Source organism: Poecilia mexicana, unplaced genomic scaffold (genome assembly GCF_051168715.1).
Source record: "Poecilia mexicana isolate PSO_F unplaced genomic scaffold, ASM5116871v1 scaffold_19, whole genome shotgun sequence".
Lineage (NCBI taxonomy): Eukaryota > Metazoa > Chordata > Actinopteri > Cyprinodontiformes > Poeciliidae > Poecilia > Poecilia mexicana.
The window spans coordinates 18258526-18278227 of record NW_028263388.1 but is presented as its reverse complement, the minus strand read 5'-3'; the positions used below and the strand labels follow the sequence as shown (position 1 = coordinate 18278227).

The 19702-nt window shown below is 39.6% G+C and overlaps 1 protein-coding gene and 1 long non-coding RNA gene across 3 annotated transcripts; one reads left to right on the top strand and one right to left on the bottom strand.

The window, feature by feature from the left end:
- The first annotated feature begins 185 nt into the window (after positions 1 to 185).
- Positions 186 to 17402, top strand: LOC106927480 (alpha-N-acetylgalactosaminide alpha-2,6-sialyltransferase 1-like). The gene is made up of 9 exons (XM_015003089.2): positions 186 to 533; positions 621 to 894; positions 1184 to 1346; positions 13513 to 13675; positions 14586 to 14724; positions 14799 to 14902; positions 15720 to 15803; positions 16057 to 16156; positions 16639 to 17402. Exons 1-9 carry the CDS (start codon positions 400 to 402, stop codon positions 16831 to 16833), a joined length of 1356 nt encoding a protein of 451 aa, XP_014858575.2. The 5' UTR covers positions 186 to 399; the 3' UTR covers positions 16834 to 17402.
- On the bottom strand, positions 3885 to 6891 carry LOC148153706 (uncharacterized). 2 transcript variants are annotated; one of them, XR_015766351.1, is made up of 4 exons: positions 6741 to 6891; positions 5633 to 5726; positions 4902 to 5057; positions 3885 to 4111 (listed from the first exon to the last, which is right to left on the bottom strand). It is a non-coding gene; the product is annotated as an uncharacterized LOC148153706 (long non-coding RNA). The 2 variants fall into 2 exon arrangements; XR_015766350.1 differs by lacking the exon at positions 6741 to 6891 and having other exon boundaries at positions 5633 to 6496.
- Positions 17403 to 19702: the final 2300 nt, after the last annotated feature.

Here is a 19702-nt window from a genome sequence, read left to right as displayed (position 1 = left end):
CAAATATTTGCCTGTTCAATGCAGACAGAGTGTCATTTGATTTCTCACATTTTACTGTCTTATTAATATGAACACACCCCACCTGTCCACACATAGCAGGTGGACATGCAAAGCTGACCTGTCAATGAACAGATCCGCTTCTCTTTCCTGCTTTTCAGTCGTCCACACACTCCAAAGCTGTGTGTGAGCTCTGTGTATGTTTTGGGTGTTGCTACTCTTTTCTCAGAAAACAGGTCCAGGACCTGTTCTGTCACTTCTGTTCCCACATATATCAGATGCTTCAGGTTGCCTCCATAGGTTTCAATAAATTCCCCGCCCAGTGCCTGATACTACTTTACTTATCTGGCTCACCTACAAAGGCATGACTGAGCGCTCTCTTTTAAACGCAGGTGGCTTTTCATGGGAAACGTATTTTCTGAAAAGCAAAACCACTTCAGGATGCAGAAAACAGCATTTTTTTCCTTGGTGGTGGTGATGGCAGTGAGCTTTTTTCTTTTTATTCTTTCTGGGGAAAATTATAAAGGAGAATCAAAGTAAGTTTCTACACTAGATTCCTCTGATGCCTTTTAACTATTTATTCAAATTACTTCCTCTCACCATTCTCTCTCTTTTTCTTAAAGTTGGAAAGTTTTCTCAAGAAAAGTACTACCTAGAGGCAAAGATGCATTGATTCATGTTGTGCAAAGGATAAGAAAGCTGAGTCTGTCATCAGGTTTGCCAACAAAGATTGAGAGGAAAACCAATAAAAGCAACATTTACTCCCTAGGAAACGTTAAAACTCAAAGCAGAGGTCCTGAGAACCCTGTCCCCATCATGAATTTAAGTTCCTTCAAAAAACTTCCTCAGTGGAGTTTTGAGGACATATACAATCTGGATGCTCCACTAACACCAACAGTGAGTATTTTTGTGGGATTGAACAGGAACCTCATGGGTTAACATTGGGGAGAATAGTGATCTGCTGCTGGCTGTGTCTTTATATGTTTGCTTTTCGGGTTAATCCGTTCCCTGTTTGCTTTCACTTTGCAAGCGTTTCCAGTAGCTGATTAAGCTGCTGACTCCTGAGCTGTCTGAGTTGGTACTTAAAATCAAATCCTCATTTGATCTTAAGTACCAAGTAAAGATAACTCTAAAACAGCAATTTTAGCGTTATCTTTAAATGTAGCTCTTTGTTTTGCATACTCAGACTTGTCCGCAGTCTCTGCGTAACTCAAAGGACGAGGACTTCCAGAAAGTTTTCCTTCCCAACATTCGCATGTTTCTGCACAAAGACAACTTCAACATCAGAGAGTGGAACCGGCTCTCGCACTTCAACAATCCTTTTGGTTTTATGGGATTTAAATATAATGGTAGGTGCCCAGCCAGCATACCCATGTGGGCCCCATATGGGATAAAAGTGGGCTGCCAATATGGGCCCCAAATGGGTTTGTCCGCGGGTTCCATGGTGGCCCCACATGGGTTTGCCCAGTTAGATTTAAATGGGTGCTGACTGGGTTTTGAGTGGGTCCCAGATGGGTAACTTACATGAGGCCCATCTGGGCCCCACTTGGGAGCTTTCATTAATTTTTACCTGGGCCCCAACTGGGTCTAAACTGGGCTAGAATATGGGTACCAAGTGGGTTTGTCCACGGGTTCCATGGTGGCCCCATATGGGTTTGCCCAGGTAGATTTAAATGGGTGCTGACTGGGTTTTGAGTGGGGCCCAGATGGGTAACTTACATGAGGCCCATCTGGGCCCCACTTGGGAGCTTTCATTAATTTTTACCTGGGCCCCAACTGGGTCTAAACTGGGCTAGAATATGGGTACCAAGTGGGTTTGTCCACGGGTTCCATGGTGGCCCCACATGGGTTTGCCCAGGTAATTTAAATGGGTGCTGACTGGGTTTTGAGTGGGGCCCAGATGGGTAACTTACATGAGGCCCATCTGGGCCCCACTTGGGAGCTTTCATTAATTTTTACCTGGGCCCCAACTGGGTCTAAACTGGGCTAGAATATGGGTACCAAGTGGGTTTGTCCGCGGGTTCCATGGTGGCCCCACATGGGTTTGCCCAGGTAATTTAAATGGGTGCTGACTGGGTTTTGAGTGGGGCCCAGATGGGTAACTCACATGAGGCCCATCTGGGCCCCACTTGGGAGCTTTCATTAATTTTTACCTGGGCCCCAACTGGGTCTAAACTGGGCTAGAATATGGGTACCAAGTGGGTTTGTCCACGGGTTCCATGGTGGCCCCACATGGGTTTGCCCAGGTAATTTAAATGGGTGCTGACTGGGTTTTGAGTGGGGCCCAGATGGGTAACTTACATGAGGCCCATCTGGGCCCCACTTGGGAGCTTTCATTAATTTTTACCTGGGCCCCAACTGGGTCTAAACTGGGCTAGAATATGGGTACCAAGTGGGTTTGTCCACGGGTTCCATGGTGGCCCCATATGGGTTTGCCCAGGTAGATTTAAATGGGTGCTGACTGGGTTTTGAGTGGGGCCCAGATGGGTAACTTACATGAGGCCCATCTGGGCCCCACTTGGGAGCTTTCATTAATTTTTACCTGGGCCCCAACTGGGTCTAAACTGGGCTAGAATATGGGTACCAAGTGGGTTTGTCCACGGGTTCCATGGTGGCCCCACATGGGTTTGCCCAGGTAATTTAAATGGGTGCTGACTGGGTTTTGAGTGGGGCCCAGATGGGTAACTTACATGAGGCCCATCTGGGCCCCACTTGGGAGCTTTCATTAATTTTTACCTGGGCCCCAACTGGGTCTAAACTGGGCTAGAATATGGGTACCAAGTGGGTTTGTCCACGGGTTCCATGGTGGCCCCATATGGATTTGCCCAGGTAGATTTAAATGGGTGCTGACTGGGTTTTCAGTGGGGCCCAGATGGGTAACTTACATGAGGCCCATCTTGGCCCCACTTGGGAGCTTTCATTTTTACCTGGGCCCCAACTGGGTCTAAACTGGGCTAGAATATGGGCACCAAGTGGGTTTGTCCACGGGTTCCATGGTGGCCCCACATGGGTTTGCCCAGGTAGATTTAAATGGGTGCTGACTGGGTTTTCAGTGGGGCCCAGATGGGTAACTTACATGAGGCCCATCTTGGCCCCACTTGGGAGCTTTCATTTTTACCTGGGCCCCAACTGGGTCTAAACTGGGCTAGAATATGGGTACCAAGTGGGTTTGTCCACGGGTTCCATGGTGGCCCCACATGGGTTTGCCCAGGTAGATTTAAATGGGTGCTGACTGGGTTTTCAGTGGGGCCCAGATGCCTCATTCCAGTAGGAACAATGGGGTCTTTCTCACCTAACCTGAAAGTGAATTACATTAATAGATATACAATCTTAATCAACAAACCAAAGTATTAAAATGCTTTAGCACAAAACCTGCATTAAAGAAAAAGAGATGAAAAATGTCTTTTGGTCAAGGTTTTTATTTGGTAATTTAAAATATTCAGTTTTTTTAACTCGTCAATTATAAGAGCTTTATTGACACAGAGCAAATGATGCCACAAGAAATGCACTGGCAAAAGAAATCTACAAAATTATTCATATGGCAGATTTGAAAATAACAGAAACTAGTTTAATATAACAAATGTATAAACATAGATCTATATGTAGATATATAATTATCTATATAACTAGATTTCTAGCTATGTAAATATATATTTATCTCTATATATATAGATCTATATATCTAGTTATATTTCTAAATAACTATATCTTGTTATCTAGATAACTATGCATCTAGTTATGTAAATATGTAGATACATAAATGTATATAGATCTATATCTAGATATGCAACTATATAGATAGATCTGTACATCTATATATAAATACATATAAATATATATCAACACACACACACACACACACACCTACATAGCTCTTTCACACTACATTTTTGTCAAATATTTTTAATAACCTATATGCCACACTTGAAAGCTCTCATACATCATTGTAACTGTCCATCTTGGAACCTGCCCACCTGAGTCTGAGCTGGCTGCCTCCCTAGTCGCTCTAACTTTTCTATTTCCACCTCTGTCCGGGGCTCCAGTAACCCACTTCGAGTGCCTTTTCCGTATCTTTGTGTGATTCCGTGGATGGATCCATTTCTTTTAAGTGCCCCTAAAAAACAAGCAAAGGTAGAAATTGCATTAGTGTTTTACTTTTAGTACAATGTAACATTAATGAAATGTGCATCTCTTCCCCTTCAAGGGGCAGAAATGCTTGCAGGGATCTGCCAAAATCAAAGCACTCTGGAGTCATTATTATTATGTACATAGAGGTGTGCAGATCGATCAGCAATCATAATCGGTTAATTTCCGTGAAAATGTGTTTGATTGGTGATCGCTGATCACGGCCTCTTGTTGCAGATCACCTGTATCTCATTCGCAGCCTGCATGTGCAGCTGATCTACTCTTTCCGTCACACTGCGCAGACTTTTTAATTTTGCCAGATAACATGTTATCATTTATACCTAAAGTGAAAAAATAACAGCCAATCCAGATGATCGGCAGAGATGAGCCCCATGGGTGATCGGTATCAGAATTGGAAGCAAAAAACCTGATCGGAGCATCCCTAGTACACACACTATATTCTTATTGTAAATTTAAAATATATTAATGTATATAAATCAACTACTGACATAAAGGTTCTATCATGGTCTTGTATATTTTGTTAATACTGTTTGAAATGCAAACAATATTACCTTCAAATTTTGTCAGCAATCAAATCTTTAAGTTCTTGAGAGCACAGTGAAAGAATACTATGTGAATTAAACCAAAAATTGAAGTCTCAGTTTTTAATCTTAAGAAAAAAAAAAAAAAAAAGATTACTAAAAATGAACAAAAGGCATAAGACAACCAAAATTAACAAATGTTCAAGAAAAAACGTGAATATAAAAACTGATCTTTACCATACAAAACATCAGAGACGCAGGTCCCGGAACTTGTTTCCTATGTCGGCCAAACAGGTTGAACTGGAGGGCCAATTCAGGGGACATGAGGAATCGCACAGCTTGTTGTACTGCATCATCTAAGGACCCTCCTCCAATTTCTGCAACCATGACAACCTTAAGTATAATGACAATTACAAGACAACATTTTAAAATCAGGACACATGATACATTTAGTTTTTATTAATTGATTTGTTATAAGCTATATATTGTTTCACACATATATAGTTTATAAGCTTACTTTTTATACATGAACAAAATGCCAATTGTTAATGTCTGTATCAATTTAAGTCAATAAATTTTGAAGGATTAGAAGGAAAAAGTAAAGCAAGGAGAACCAAATGGGTAAAAGAACTGAGAGCAGCTCAAATGACAACCAGGGAGACAGAAGATCTAGAGCAGTGGTTCTTAACCTTTTTTGAGGTACCGAACCCCCCAGTTTCATATGCGCATTCACCGAACCCCCCCCCCCTCCTTGCCCCATCCCTGCGCTCCTCCGCAGCACTGATTGGCTAAGCAATGTAACGTGATCCTCCGCAGCAAATGATGGCAAAGCGGCGCATCACGACTTTACACAAGTTTTTTTTCCCTCCGCGGCAGAGGCTCCGCCGAACCCCTGGGGTTCAATCGAACCCAGGTTAAGAACCACTGATCTAGAGTTGTGTGTTACAGAAGTCCCTGTTCCACGTTACCTTCTACGTCGCTTTTCTGGAATATCATTATCTCTTTGAAGATCTGATGTCACTTCTGCCCTTGCAAGCCTTCTTCACGCTTCTCCATAGTAGTCTGTAGAAAATAATTTTTTAAAAAGTATTAAAACATTGGTAAATCTAAAGCTCCCATTTGCATTGACCAAACAAATGGCTAGTTGAGACCTAAACACCCACTTGTCATGTTTTTTGCAGTCAAACGATGACAGAATAAAACGCTTTAAAATGTCACTTACACAATAAAACAAACATGATTTTAAAATATTTACTACTATGCCTTCATTCTATTTACAAAAAAGCTTTTATGCCAAATATACTGAAACCACATGGGCCCCATTTCGTGTTGCCCATTTCTGTCCCATTCTCAGTTAGCCCACAATAATGCTGAATACAGTCTACATTTAGCCCAAATGGGCTGACAATATGGGTCCCATTTTAGGTTAAACATATGGGCCTCCTGTAGTTAGCCCAGACAAAACCCATGCCCATTCATCATTACCTATCTAGCCCATAACGACACGATTCAATGCAGTTTCATGAAGAAAAAAATATAATAATAATTAAAAATGCACAATTAATGGATCCCAGCTATGCATGCTGGCTTAATTGGCTGCGAGAAAGATTGTTAAAAACCCATGTACACAGAATGAAAGCGAAGTAGTTACTCTTTATAAATAATGTAAGTGGTTTTATCGTGTCAAGGTACTTTAAAAGCAACCTCCGCTAGCAACGTAGATTCATTAGTGAACCGATTTTATTCTGCCGCGTTGGCGCTCAAATTTACCGGTGAATGGCGCCGCAGCGTATTTGAAAATGATCTGGCCCAGAACAGTTTGAAATCGCTCTGCATCCAAATATTCTTACCTCAATAATGGCAAATGACTTATTGTGTGTGTTTTAACAATATAAAAAAAATCACCTAAAAGAAAAACAAAAAAAAAGCCAAAAAAAAGAAGAAACAACTAATTAGGTCTTTCGGGGTACTCCGGTCATCCGAACCATTACGAGCAACAAATGTTTTAACTAGCGATTTAAAATCTCTCCCTAAAATTTGATACAATACAGACAAAACAGACAGAAGTGTACTTACAGATTCTTTAGTAGAAGGCCAGCGAACCTGCAGACTCCGCGCCAACGGACTGATGGGACTACGTTTGATTTTGAAACCGCATATCCATCCGCAGTTAACAATTGTACGTTCTCCAAGAAACACGAGATTAATTTTGAGAGTAATACATCGGTTTAACAAATGTAAAACCAATGTAGCACTCACAAATTTTCTCAATAAAAATAAATAAATATAGTCGTCCTTATTCAAATGTGTTTTGGAACTACTTTCTTTAGTGGATGTGTAAAGTATCTACTTCAATTCACCAACCTTTATTGGCAACGGTGCCAGAGAAAAAATGAACAAAAAGGTTAAAAAGATTATTGAAAAAAGATTAAAAGATATAAAAAATAATCATTAATAGAAATGTTTAGTTTTTTTATTTTATTTATGCTGACAACTTGGAAAATGTTTACAGATGAAAAAACAGATGCTAAAAATTTTACTCTTGTCTTTCTCACTTGAGTTTTGTTTGAATTCATTTTCTAAACATTTTGTAATATTTTTCACGATGATCTGATCTGAACTATTTCTCCAAATAAGAATTAAGTCCTTCTGTGAAAAAGCTGCAATGAACACTTTGGATGTCTGAACATCCTATTGATAATAAAATAAAATTAAATTACATTTAAAAAAAGAAGCAAGGACAAAAGTCCACTCTGAACCATTACCTATTTTGAGTGAGCAGCAGAAGATTATGCATATTTAACAGATAATGTCACAAAAATGTTAGGACATCTGGACTGTTCTAGTGTAAAATAATAAAAAGTAAAATGCTAGGACTTCAAAGTGTAGCTTGAACAATACTGAACTGGTTTAAAAAATAAAGCATTGAAGCATATTTTGGTCTTCTGGAACCCTAGTGTAATGTCGGTGTTAGTAAATGAGCCAGACACAGAAATCATGTAGTGAGCATGGTTCAAATACAATACCTCTTTATGACCTCCAAGACGAGGTAACCATCCAAGGAGAGCTTTTCATTTTGTAGAAAGCTTATACAATTGCTTCAACAATTTACCTTTTATCAGCTCCAATACAGGCCAACTGAGTAACAATTTCCTTAGCTAAAGGCCATCAATCTGACATCTCATAATTTTTTTCAAAGTTTTTATAATCTTGCTCTTGCAGCTTTTGCTTTTGACATATAGTAAAAAGTTTAAAAGTGACAGGGTAACCACATTGTCTAATCAGATTTAAAAAAAATTTTCCCATTACCCCACATGAAAAAGGATTTAGGTCTACATTTTCCTGCCCAGGTCTAACCCATGTATGGTCAGCCCATGCTTATGTCATGTGGGTTCAGTGTGGTCAGCCCACATGGGCTTCCCATGTTGGGCCCATGATACTGAAACTACATGGGCCCCACATAGTGTTGCCCATTTTTGCCCCATCCCCAGTTAGCCCACATAAAAAAGGAATGGGGCCTACATACGCATGCCCAGGTCCAACCCATGTACGGTCAGCCCATACTTATCTCATGTGGGTTCAGTGTGGTCAGCCCACATGGGCTTCCCATGTTGGGCCCATGATACTGAAACTACATGGGCCCCACATAGTGTTGCCCATTTTTGCCCCATCCCCAGTTAGCCCACATAAAAATGGAATGGGGCCTACATATGTATGCCCAGGCCCAACCCATGTACAGTCAGCCCGTGCTTATGTCATGTGGGTTCAATGCAGTCAGCCCATATGGGTCCCACATAGTGTTGCCCATTTCTGCCCAATCCCCAGTTAGCCCACATAAAATAGGATTAGGGTCTACATTTTCCTGCCCAGGTCCAACCCATGTACGGTCAGCCCATACTTATCTGGTTTCTATGCAGTCAACCAACATGGGCTTCCCATGTTGGGCCCATGATACTGAAACTACATGGGCCCCACATAGTGTTGCCCACTTCTGCCCCATCCCCAGTTAGCCCACATAAAAATGGAATGGGGCCTACATACGCATGCCCAGGTCCAACCCATGTACGGTCAGCCCATACTTATCTCATGTGGGTTCAGTGTGGTCAGCCCACATGGGCTTCCCATGTTGGGCCCGTGATACCGAAACTACATGGGCCCCACATAGTGTTGCCCACTTCTGCCCCATCCCCAGTTAGCCCACGTAAAAATGGAATGGGGCCTACATAGGCATGCCCAGGTCCAACCCATGTACGGTCAGCCCATACTTATCTCATGTGGGTTCAGTGTGGTCAGCCCACATGGGCTTCCCATGTTGGGCCCGTGATACCGAAACTACATGGGCCCCACATAGTGTTGCCCACTTCTGCCCCATCCCCAGTTACCCCACATAAAAAAGGAATGGGGCCTACATAGGCATGCCCAGGTCCAACCCATGTACGGTCAGCCCATACTTATCTCATGTGGGTTCAGTGTGGTCAGCCCAAATGGGCTTCCCATGTTGGGCCCGTGATACCGAAACTACATGGGCCCCACATAGTGTTGCCCACTTCTGCCCCATCCCCAGTTAGCCCACATAAAAAAGGAATGGGGCCTACATAGGCATGCCCAGGTCCAACCCATGTACGGTCAGCCCATACTTATCTCATGTGGGTTCAGTGTGGTCAGCCCACATGGGCTTCCCATGTTGGGCCCGTGATACTGAAACTACATGGGCCCCACATAGTGTTGCCCACTTCTGCCCCATCCCCAGTTAGCCCACATAAAAAAGGAATGGGGCCTACATACGCATGCCCAGGTCCAACCCATGTACGGTCAGCCCATACTTATCTCATGTGGGTTCAGTGTGGTCAGCCCACATGGGCTTCCCATGTTGGGCCCGTGATACCGAAACTACATGGGCCCCACATAGTGTTGCCCACTTCTGCCCCATCCCCAGTTAGCCCACATAAAAAAGGAATGGGGCCTACATACGCATGCCCAGGTCCAACCCATGTACGGTCAGCCCATACTTATCTCATGTGGGTTCAGTGTGGTCAGCCCAAATGGGCTTCCCATGTTGGGCCCGTGATACCGAAACTACATGGGCCCCACATAGTGTTGCCCACTTCTGCCCCATCCCCAGTTAGCCCACATAAAAAAGGAATGGGGCCTACATACGCATGCCCAGGTCCAACCCATGTACGGTCAGCCCATACTTATCTCATGTGGGTTCAATGTGGTCAGCCCACATGGGCTTCCCATGTTGGGCCCGTGATACTGAAACTACATGGGCCCCACATAGTGTTGCCCACTTCTGCCCCATCCCCAGTTAGCCCACATAAAAAAGGAATGGGGCCTACATACGCATGCCCAGGTCCAACCCATGTACGGTCAGCCCATACTTATCTCATGTGGGTTCAGTGTGGTCAGCCCACATGGGCTTCCCATGTTGGGCCCATGATACTGAAACTACATGGGCCCCACATAGTGTTGCCCACTTCTGCCCCATCCCCAGTTAGCCCACATAAAAATGGAATGGGGCCTACATAGGCATGCCCAGGTCCAACCCATGTACGGTCAGCCCATACTTATCTCATGTGGGTTCAGTGTGGTCAGCCCACATGGGCTTCCCATGTTGGGCCCGTGATACCGAAACTACATGGGCCCCACATAGTGTTGCCCACTTCTGCCCCATCCCCAGTTAGCCCACATAAAAAAGGAATGGGGCCTACATAGGCATGCCCAGGTCCAACCCATGTACGGTCAGCCCATACTTATCTCATGTGGGTTCAGTGTGGTCAGCCCAAATGGGCTTCCCATGTTGGGCCCGTGATACCGAAACTACATGGGCCCCACATAATGTTGCCCACTTCTGCCCCATCCCCAGTTAGCCCACATAAAAAAGGAATGGGGCCTACATACGCATGCCCAGGTCCAACCCATGTACGGTCAGCCCATACTTATCTCATGTGGGTTCAATGTGGTCAGCCCACATGGGCTTCCCATGTTGGGCCCGTGATACTGAAACTACATGGGCCCCACATAGTGTTGCCCACTTCTGCCCCATCCCCAGTTAGCCCACATAAAAAAGGAATGGGGCCTACATAGGCATGCCCAGGTCCAACCCATGTACGGTCAGCCCATACTTATCTCATGTGGGTTCAATGTGGTCAGCCCACATGGGCTTCCCATGTTGGGCCCGTGATACCGAAACTACATGGGCCCCACATAGTGTTGCCCACTTCTGCCCCATTCACAGTTAGCCCACATTAATGCTGAATGGGGCCCATATGTTTAGCCCAAATGGGCCAGCCCAAGTGGGCCCCATTTTAGGTTACCATATCGGTCCCATACAGTTAGCCCAGATAAAACCCATGCCCACTCATAACCCATGTAGCCCACATCAAACCCAAGTGGGGCCCACCTATCCATGCTGGCTGGGTGGCTTTTTCTTCATGTACATCCTTCAGGCATTTTTTTACACCTTGTGAGTACCTGATTGGACAACTTTCTGTCTTCAGAACCATTTTAATTCTTCCTGGTAAATATTCAACAAGCTGTAAAACATTTGCAGGAGAATTTGACACAGTTGTTGCAGATCCATTATGTAAATCAGGAGTCTGCAGCCTGCAGCTCTTTGGACCGTGCAGTAAGTTTGGCTGAAAAATAAAAGAACCAGCTCATGTTTTAGATGCAGGTTCTTAACAGTTTTTTTTCCTGCTGTTACAACCCCACCCTAAAATTCCTAAAGTAAATTCTGGCACTGGGCTTTAACATAAAACTAAAAAGTAATCCAAACAGTTAAGACAAAAGTATAATTTATTTTACAATCCAGATAAAAACAACTAATACAGGAGAAAAGAAAACACAGGGGAGCTTAAGACTTCAGGGTCTCCAAGGCCAAAATAATAAACAAAACACCCCCTTATAACTATAAAATAAAACAACCACTTGCTAAAGGAGAACTAAAGGAAAATACAAAACCTAAACTCCCTTACTAACAAAAAACAGGAGAAAACAGGTTATAACAAAAATGGCAGAGAACCCTTACCAGCTTCCACATCTGAATAATCGTACAAAGTTGCTCACAGCAAACTTAAGACAGTTCACGTTCTCACTCTCGCGCGCGCGCACACACACACACACACACACACACACACACACACACACACACACACACACACACACACACACACACACACACACAGCTCTCAAGCAGAGTCACAGCTCATGGCCCAGGTCAAACAAAAGGAGAGGGCTCTGGCATCTCCAGCTTGCTGCTTATATATGGCGGCTGACGAGCCCCAACACACTTCACCTGCAGCAATCAGGCAGAGCTGAAACAGAAAACACAGAGCTCTCTCAAAAAAAAGAGCCCCTAGAGGTCAGTGACCGTAACACCTGCACTATTTGCACTGAGTTTCCACAAAGAATGACACTAAAAGAACCAGCAATATCTTTTTAAATCTTATTCTTGTCATTTTTCATCCCGCAGATGAAAAATGTTCTTCTTGCAACATTTTATGTTTATTTTTACTTTAAATCTTAAAAAATAGAGGTCAAATTTTGTTTGTTTGTTTAAAAATTATAATGAATTATAATACAGTTTTCTAAATGGCACTATTCCTCTTCCATAAATGTTTCTCAAACCATTATCCCTTCAGAATTTAAAATTAGTAGATATTTATGTAAATTTATTAGATGTTTGAAGAATAAAAATATTGTGTGACATTTTAACTTTTTTTTTTGGCCAAACCTCTCACTAGATGATAAAGGTGGCAGACCCCTGATCTTTGCTAAAATCTGGAAACTGTGGAGATTATTAGAGGATCATTAATTAATGTCAAGTTCAAGAAACCTGAGCTTTAATATGTTGCATTAAGCTGCTCTTCCCAGTTCTGATGCTTGGTTTGAGCTTTCTTAAGGTCGTCTTCATCAAATCCAGATGCCCAAATGCTTTGAGTTGCTGACATGTGACTGGCTGATTCACGTTTTGGGTTACAAGTGAAAGATCATTCAGATATTGCAAAACACAATGCTGTAATTTTCTTAATTTTTGTTTTATCTGTCCGAAACATTGTTCCACTCTTGGCAAACCTACATCATTCTGCCACAATCTTTTATTATCTGGCTTAATCTGAGCTTTGGCTCAGTTTATCTACTCCTGAGAAGATTAATGAACGCCCTAAATTATGGGAATTGGAAATATTCTTTCTCGTTGTGGAAATCATGGATTGTTAATTAGACTAATCACCTTATTATTGTTATCAGGTTGATGTACCTGCAGTAGCTTTTCTGAGGTATATCCGACAAACAGCATAAATTTGAGATCAAAGTGATTAAAATAAAAAAATAAAGTAATAATTCTGAGCAACAAAGAAAACAAGATAAAAAATTAAAGTGAGCGTTTTTAGGAAAAAAGTCTGAATTTGTACAATAGAAAGTCTAAATTCTATGATTAAAATCTTAATTCTGATTTTGAAAAGTAATATTTTTGACATGGAAAGTGAGCATGGATTAACGTCACAATTCTGAGAAAGAGTCAGACTTTTTCCTCTTCCGTAAATGTATTTCGATTCACTACAGCCCAGAATTTAAAATAGGTGGGTTTTCCATGAATCGCTTTTGCATATTATTCCATTTTGAAAGGTAGAAAATAAAACAGTGAAAGACTTTTGTTCTCACTTCTGCTTTTTGCAAACGGCTTATACTCACAACCAAGAAGTTGGAACACAGGAAATTTAGCAGTAATAAATTAAGTGACGTAATTCTACAAAGTTAATAAGTGCTTCAAACATGTGACCCTTTGTAGGCTCAGCGGGAGCAAATCAACCAGCTGTAACCATCCTTGGTAAATGTTTGCTTGCAGATGTAATGCCTGTAGTGAAGCTGATCCCAAAGCCCAAAGAGCCGCTGCTCCTCCCAAAGCCAGGCGGGGACGGCTGCGTCCACTGCGCCGTGGTGGGAACGGGCGGCATCCTGAACGGCTCAAAGATGGGCGCCGAGATTGATGCTCACGACTATGTGTTTCGGTAGGAAAACAAACCATTTGGTGAAGTCTTCTTTGGAGTGATTTTTAAAAAGCAACCACAAAATACCAAAGGATTTGATGGATTATAGTAGAAAGACAAAGCAGGAATGTTTGCACCTGGTGTGTGATTTACACTGTCCAAACTGCAAAATGTGTAACCAATAAAAATAGATTTTGCTGTCTTAAAATCATTACATCCGTCTAATTTAGTCAACATTAATTGTGCTGACAGCATTTCAGTATCAAGGAACATTTACAAATATAAAACTGTCTCTTCTACGTTTATTTCATTTTATTTAATCAGCAATAAAACATAAAGCAATGTTTTATGTCTTGTTCATAGGACCTTTAACTGAATGCTTCCTTTATATGGAAGCCCTGAAGGGTAAGAAAGAAAATAAATTATTTTGAGAGAAGCTTTTTTTAAGACCCATTTTCTAACGCTGACTAAATTTTATTTTTCTCTTGGCTTTAAAAGAAATGTCCAAGTAAGAAACAATATAGGTTAATATATTTTAAAGTTTGGTTTTTTTCTCTCTCTTTGTGGAACATTTTGCCTTTCAGGGCTTCCATACCTGTAAAATATTAGGGGATAGAAAGTTATACTTTACTGTGCTACTAAATAAATTTATCTGGAGCTACAGCCTCTGCATAACATGTGTAAAAGTTCTGCATTATGTTAATTAAATATTCAAACAGAAACGCTAAAAGGTTTATTTAATTTGATTTGATATGCAGTGTAGACTGAAAATATGAGTTGTGGTAAATACATAGATACATCTAGAAGTGTTTTGTCATTTTTGTTTTCACTTGAACAATTTTTTTAGATGGTTTCAATTACAAATTACAGTAACATTGATAATTCCTATTTGCATAAAAAATGTTGAAGCTGTGTTTCATTTGTGCGACAGGATGAATGGTGCGGTGATCAACGGCTACGAGGAAGACGTAGGGACAAAAACGTCGGTTTATGTTCACACCGCTCATTCAATCACAGCATCCCTTGAGTTTTTTAAGGAGTACGGATACAAATCTGCCCCACATGACGAAGTATTAAAATGACACAGAAACCATCATAACAGGTAGATTAGAAACACTTTTCTCACAGTGTTTCTTCCTTACAGGGAATAAAGTATGTCCTGATTCCTGAGGGTTTGAGGGATTTCCAGTGGCTGCAGGGTCTTCTCAAAGGAGAGAAAGTTTCCTCCAGTGAATACCAAGATCAAGAGTGAGTGCAGTTTGTGTGCTTAATGTTGAGGTTTATTATTTCTATACTTGTCACAATCTAATTTTAGTAGAAATGGAACAAGGGATTTTTATGATCACATCTCTTCTTAAACAACATGTACAGCTCTGTAAAAAATTAAGACGACCACTTACAATGATCAGTTTCTCTGATTTTCCTTTTTATAGGTATATGTTTGAGGAAAATGAACATTGTTCTTTTATTCTATAAACTACTGACAACATGTCTCAATCCAAGCAAAAATGTAGTATTTATTAGCAGAAAATGAGAAACGGTCAAAATAACAAAAAAAGACACAGAGCTTTCAGACCTCAAATAATGCAAAGAAATTCATTCATATTCATTTAGAAACAACAATAATAATGTTTTAACTCAGGAAGAGTTCAGAAATGAATATTTGGTGGAATAACCAGGAGGTTTTCAATGGGGTTCAGTGGAGTGGGCTCTTCATTTTTTCCAAAGCTGTATTTTCTGGCTTTAAGCTTTAAATTTTGCATCTCTATGGTAATAATTATCTGCAAAATTGCTCCTAAAATCATATATGATTAAAACTCAGACAGGATTGATAGTTCCGGGAGGATTATGATCCCAAACACACATCAGAACTGATTGTGGAACGGTTAAAGCGAACACTGAGCTGGTGGATTTATGCTGAAAGTCTAAACTGTTTAAACACCAAAGAGAATATTAGGAGGAATATGTGGAGTCGTTTATGGTTTTGCTGTCTTTGTGAACAAACATTTTGACAGAGTTCATCTTCTTCTTCCAAAATAACCAATGCCTGTCTTTCTCCCTCCAGACCCAGAGCTTATTACTCAGGGCAGTTCAGTGAGGATCGCTTCTATGTTCTGCACCAGGATTTCCTGCGATACGTTCGAAACAGGTCAGTGTTTGAACCAAGATCCGATACTATCCTGCTAAAAATCAGTGTTAAAAGCTGTTTGAATGCTGTTGGTTCTTTTTACCTCTAAAATAACGAGTCCACTTTCAGTCAAATTAAATCAGTAAATACCGTATTTTCCAGACTTTAGTCATTCTCCTTTGGAAAGTGACACTTGTATTGTGAATTGGTTTCATATAATAATTAATTGCATAGATTACACATCCCATCAGGCTAACATTTTCACTGCCAACAGGTATCTAAGTTCAAATGACCTTAGTGGAGATTACTGGGCAATTGTGCGACCAACCAACGGGGCGTTTACTCTCTTTGTGGCTCTGCACACATGCGACACTGTAAGTTGGTCATAAATAAGGAATATTTAGACTGTATATTTTGTGCAATGCTTTTTGTCTTTATGTTTTTGTCATTCTTAGTATGTAATAGTGATGGTTTAGGTTAACTTTAAATTGAAATTCAGTTTTTATTTTTGAAAAGCTCACTTCCTGTTTGAGCCCTTCAGAAAGACTGCAGAAACATGGATCAATGCAGCTTTTGACCAAGAGTGTGTCGTTTTATTAAAAAGAAGAAAAGTTCATTGTGACAAGTGATTCTGAATCTTCAGTTTTGGATTTTTTTTCTTTTTTTCTTAAAGATTTCTTAGTTAACTAACAGTATTTCCAAATCAACAAACCTGATTATAATTTGTTGGACTCTACATTAAGTTAATCTCTTAAGCTCTAAAAGTGTATCAAAATCCAAAATCAGCAGGGGTTTTTTTGTTGTTGTTTTTTTTAAGCTTAAAACTAATACTATGTACTATCTTTGCTCTCCACAGGTGAGTGCATATGGATTTATGACAGAAGACTACAGTAAATACTCAAACTATTATGCGGAGAAGCTTTTGAGCGAAGTAACTTTCTACATCAACCACGATCTCATTCTGGAGAAGAATCTGTGGAAAAGCTTTCATGACAAAAAAATACTGAAGCTGTATCAAAGAACTGGGTCAGAAAAGCAAACGGATTCCTGATTCAGCGTCAGGAGTCAAGAAGACCTGAAAAAATATGATGGTTTATTATTTTTACTACTGTACTTTAACCCTAAGCTTATTTAAATTAGCTCTGTGTACACAAGTGGGAGAAAGACTTGTGTAAATATTTGTTGTAAAATAATGTCCTACATGTGGACTGTATTGAGGCATATCAGGTGCTGAAATGAAGAATATTTTTACATTTATTTATAGATATATTATTGTTTTTGTAGTAATAATCTGCATTTTGCGTTGGTGACATATCTTTGCAATGTGGTAGCTGTAGCAATGTCTTAGTTTTAAAAAAGCACTCTAACAGATTAACACCGTCAAGAAAACAAACATTTTTAAAATAAATACATAAAACCAAAAATAATTTTAATGAACTTTTGTTTATTTATGTAGCTTGTAATTAGCAGGGGAAACTTAGAACTACATTTTGTGGAAGAAAACGGCTAATATACTGTGAATAGTGTGACATCAGTGTTGATTGTATGTTATTATATTTTTCTGTTTGTTTTCATTTGTTAATCACTTTTGAAATAAACTAATACGGTAAACTAAATAAACCTGTTCCATTTCTTTCTAGGGAACAACGTCTTGTAGGGTCGGATTTAGTTATTGTATTAATTATTTAATTATATGCTTAGTTACAAGAAGACTGGCACATATTTAAAAACATATAATAAACATATATTATAATACACAGCTCATTCATTACATGCTTCCATATTTAAGAGGTTTCAGTATAAAAGTGATGGTCTATAATGCTGCTGCCATTAACAAAATAAATAAATAAAAAGCTGAACTTTTAACATAATGAACAGATTTCTGCTCACCAAATGTATTGATTAATACTTTAAATTAGTTTTATTGTTTTTTTTTACATTGGTTAGTGCTTTTGTTGTAATTCTGCGGTACTTTGACATTTATATGTAAAGTGAAATATAAATATAATTGCATTATTATTTGTTTCATTATTTTAATGCTCCTTTCATGTTGTTTGCTGGATTCTTGGGTATTTCAAGACATAACTTTGAATTTTTAAATAATATACAAAAAACGTCCAATTAACATAAATCTCACGCCACCTATCCTACGTTGAAGACCTCTACATGTCAGGTAATGAAAGCCTTTTCAACGCCTCAGACCGCTATAAGCAGGAAGCTGATGCTCATCTTTTAAATTTAAACTCAGGATTTTGTTGTTATCCAACTTTGCTCAACAAAATTCCGCGTGGTAACAATTTTAATAAAAACAAATCACTAAATTATGTTAAAATACAGAAAATCAGTCGCAATAACTACACCAGCAGCATTTCCAGAGTTTATTTCTGCTTCGCGCTGCACATGTTGATGTTGAACACACAGCACCACCTTGTAGTTAAACTGCGCAAGATCCTTGCTCTCCACCAATATGGCTGTTCTCTCGGTTCACTCGGATCATTCAAGCTGTAATCGAAGCGCGGAGTCCCAATAATGTGTATTGATGAGATTCATATATCATGGAGATAACATCTGTAAAGATTTGGGAAGAAATTCAGAAAGTAGGATTCACTGTCGCTCAGGATTCACTTTTCCACCAAATCCATTACTTTATTTTCATTTTTAAATTTGTTTTATTTGTCTCTCACAGCTGCAAGGCAGGAAACAGACAGAAAGAATGAAGCTCATGCAGCAAAAGTCTAAAGGTCGGTGATTAAGTCTCAACGACCACAACAGCCTCCACACACCAGGTGGCCACTCCGCCTGTTAGAAATCCAAACAGTTTGTTCTCGCCTTTGTGAAGCTGTGCAATGAACAAACAAAAGAACATGGTTTGTATTTATTTATTTATTTATTTATTTAAAAATCTCCCAGATTTTTCAGGTTTCTATTTAAATTTATTTTTATATACAGTCATTTATATTGCTCTTATTTATTTATTTCTATATACATTACATGCACAACACTGCTTCCTATTTATCATGTAATTTGATGGCTTCATTTGCTGCCAAGGGTGGGAGGAGCTGCTAGTGTAGTTGCTCATTAAACCGTAATTAGTAGCTTTTAGTGGATGCTTACTTTTAAATAATGCCACCTGTTGCTTAAAAGGACACACAAATCTATGGAAGCCCATTTCCGCCATGAAAAAAAAAAAGACCAACAGGAAGTCATAATTTCGACTTTCAAAGTCATAATTATGAGATTCAAAGTCATAATTTCGACTTTCAAAGTCATAATTATGAGATTCAAAGTCATAATTTCGACTTTCAAAGTCATAATTTCGACTTTCAAAGTCATAATTTCGACTTTCAAAGTTATAATTATGAGATTCAAAGTCATAATTTCGACTTTCAAAGTCATAATTATGAGATTCAAAGTCATAATTTCGACTTTCAAAGTGATAATTTCGACTTTCAAAGTCATAATTATGAGATTCAAAGTCATAATTTCGACTTTCAAAGTCATAATTATGAGATTCAAAGTCATAATTTCGACTTTCAAAGTCATAATTTCGACTTTCAAAATCATAATTTCGACTTTCAAAGTCATAATTATGAGATTCAAAGTCATAATTATGAGATTCAAAGTCATAATTTCGACTTTCAAAGTCATAATTATGAGATTCAAAGTCATAATTTCGACTTTCAAAGTCATAATTATGAGATTCAAAGTCATAATTTCGACTTTCAAAGTCATAATTTCGACTTTCAAAGTCATAATTTCGACTTTCAAAGTCATAATTATGAGATTCAAAGTCATAATTATGAGATTCAAAGTCATAATTTCGACTTTCAAAGTCATAATTATGAGATTCAAAGTCATAATTTCGACTTTCAAAGTGATAATTTCGACTTTCAAAGTCATAATTATGAGATTCAAAGTCA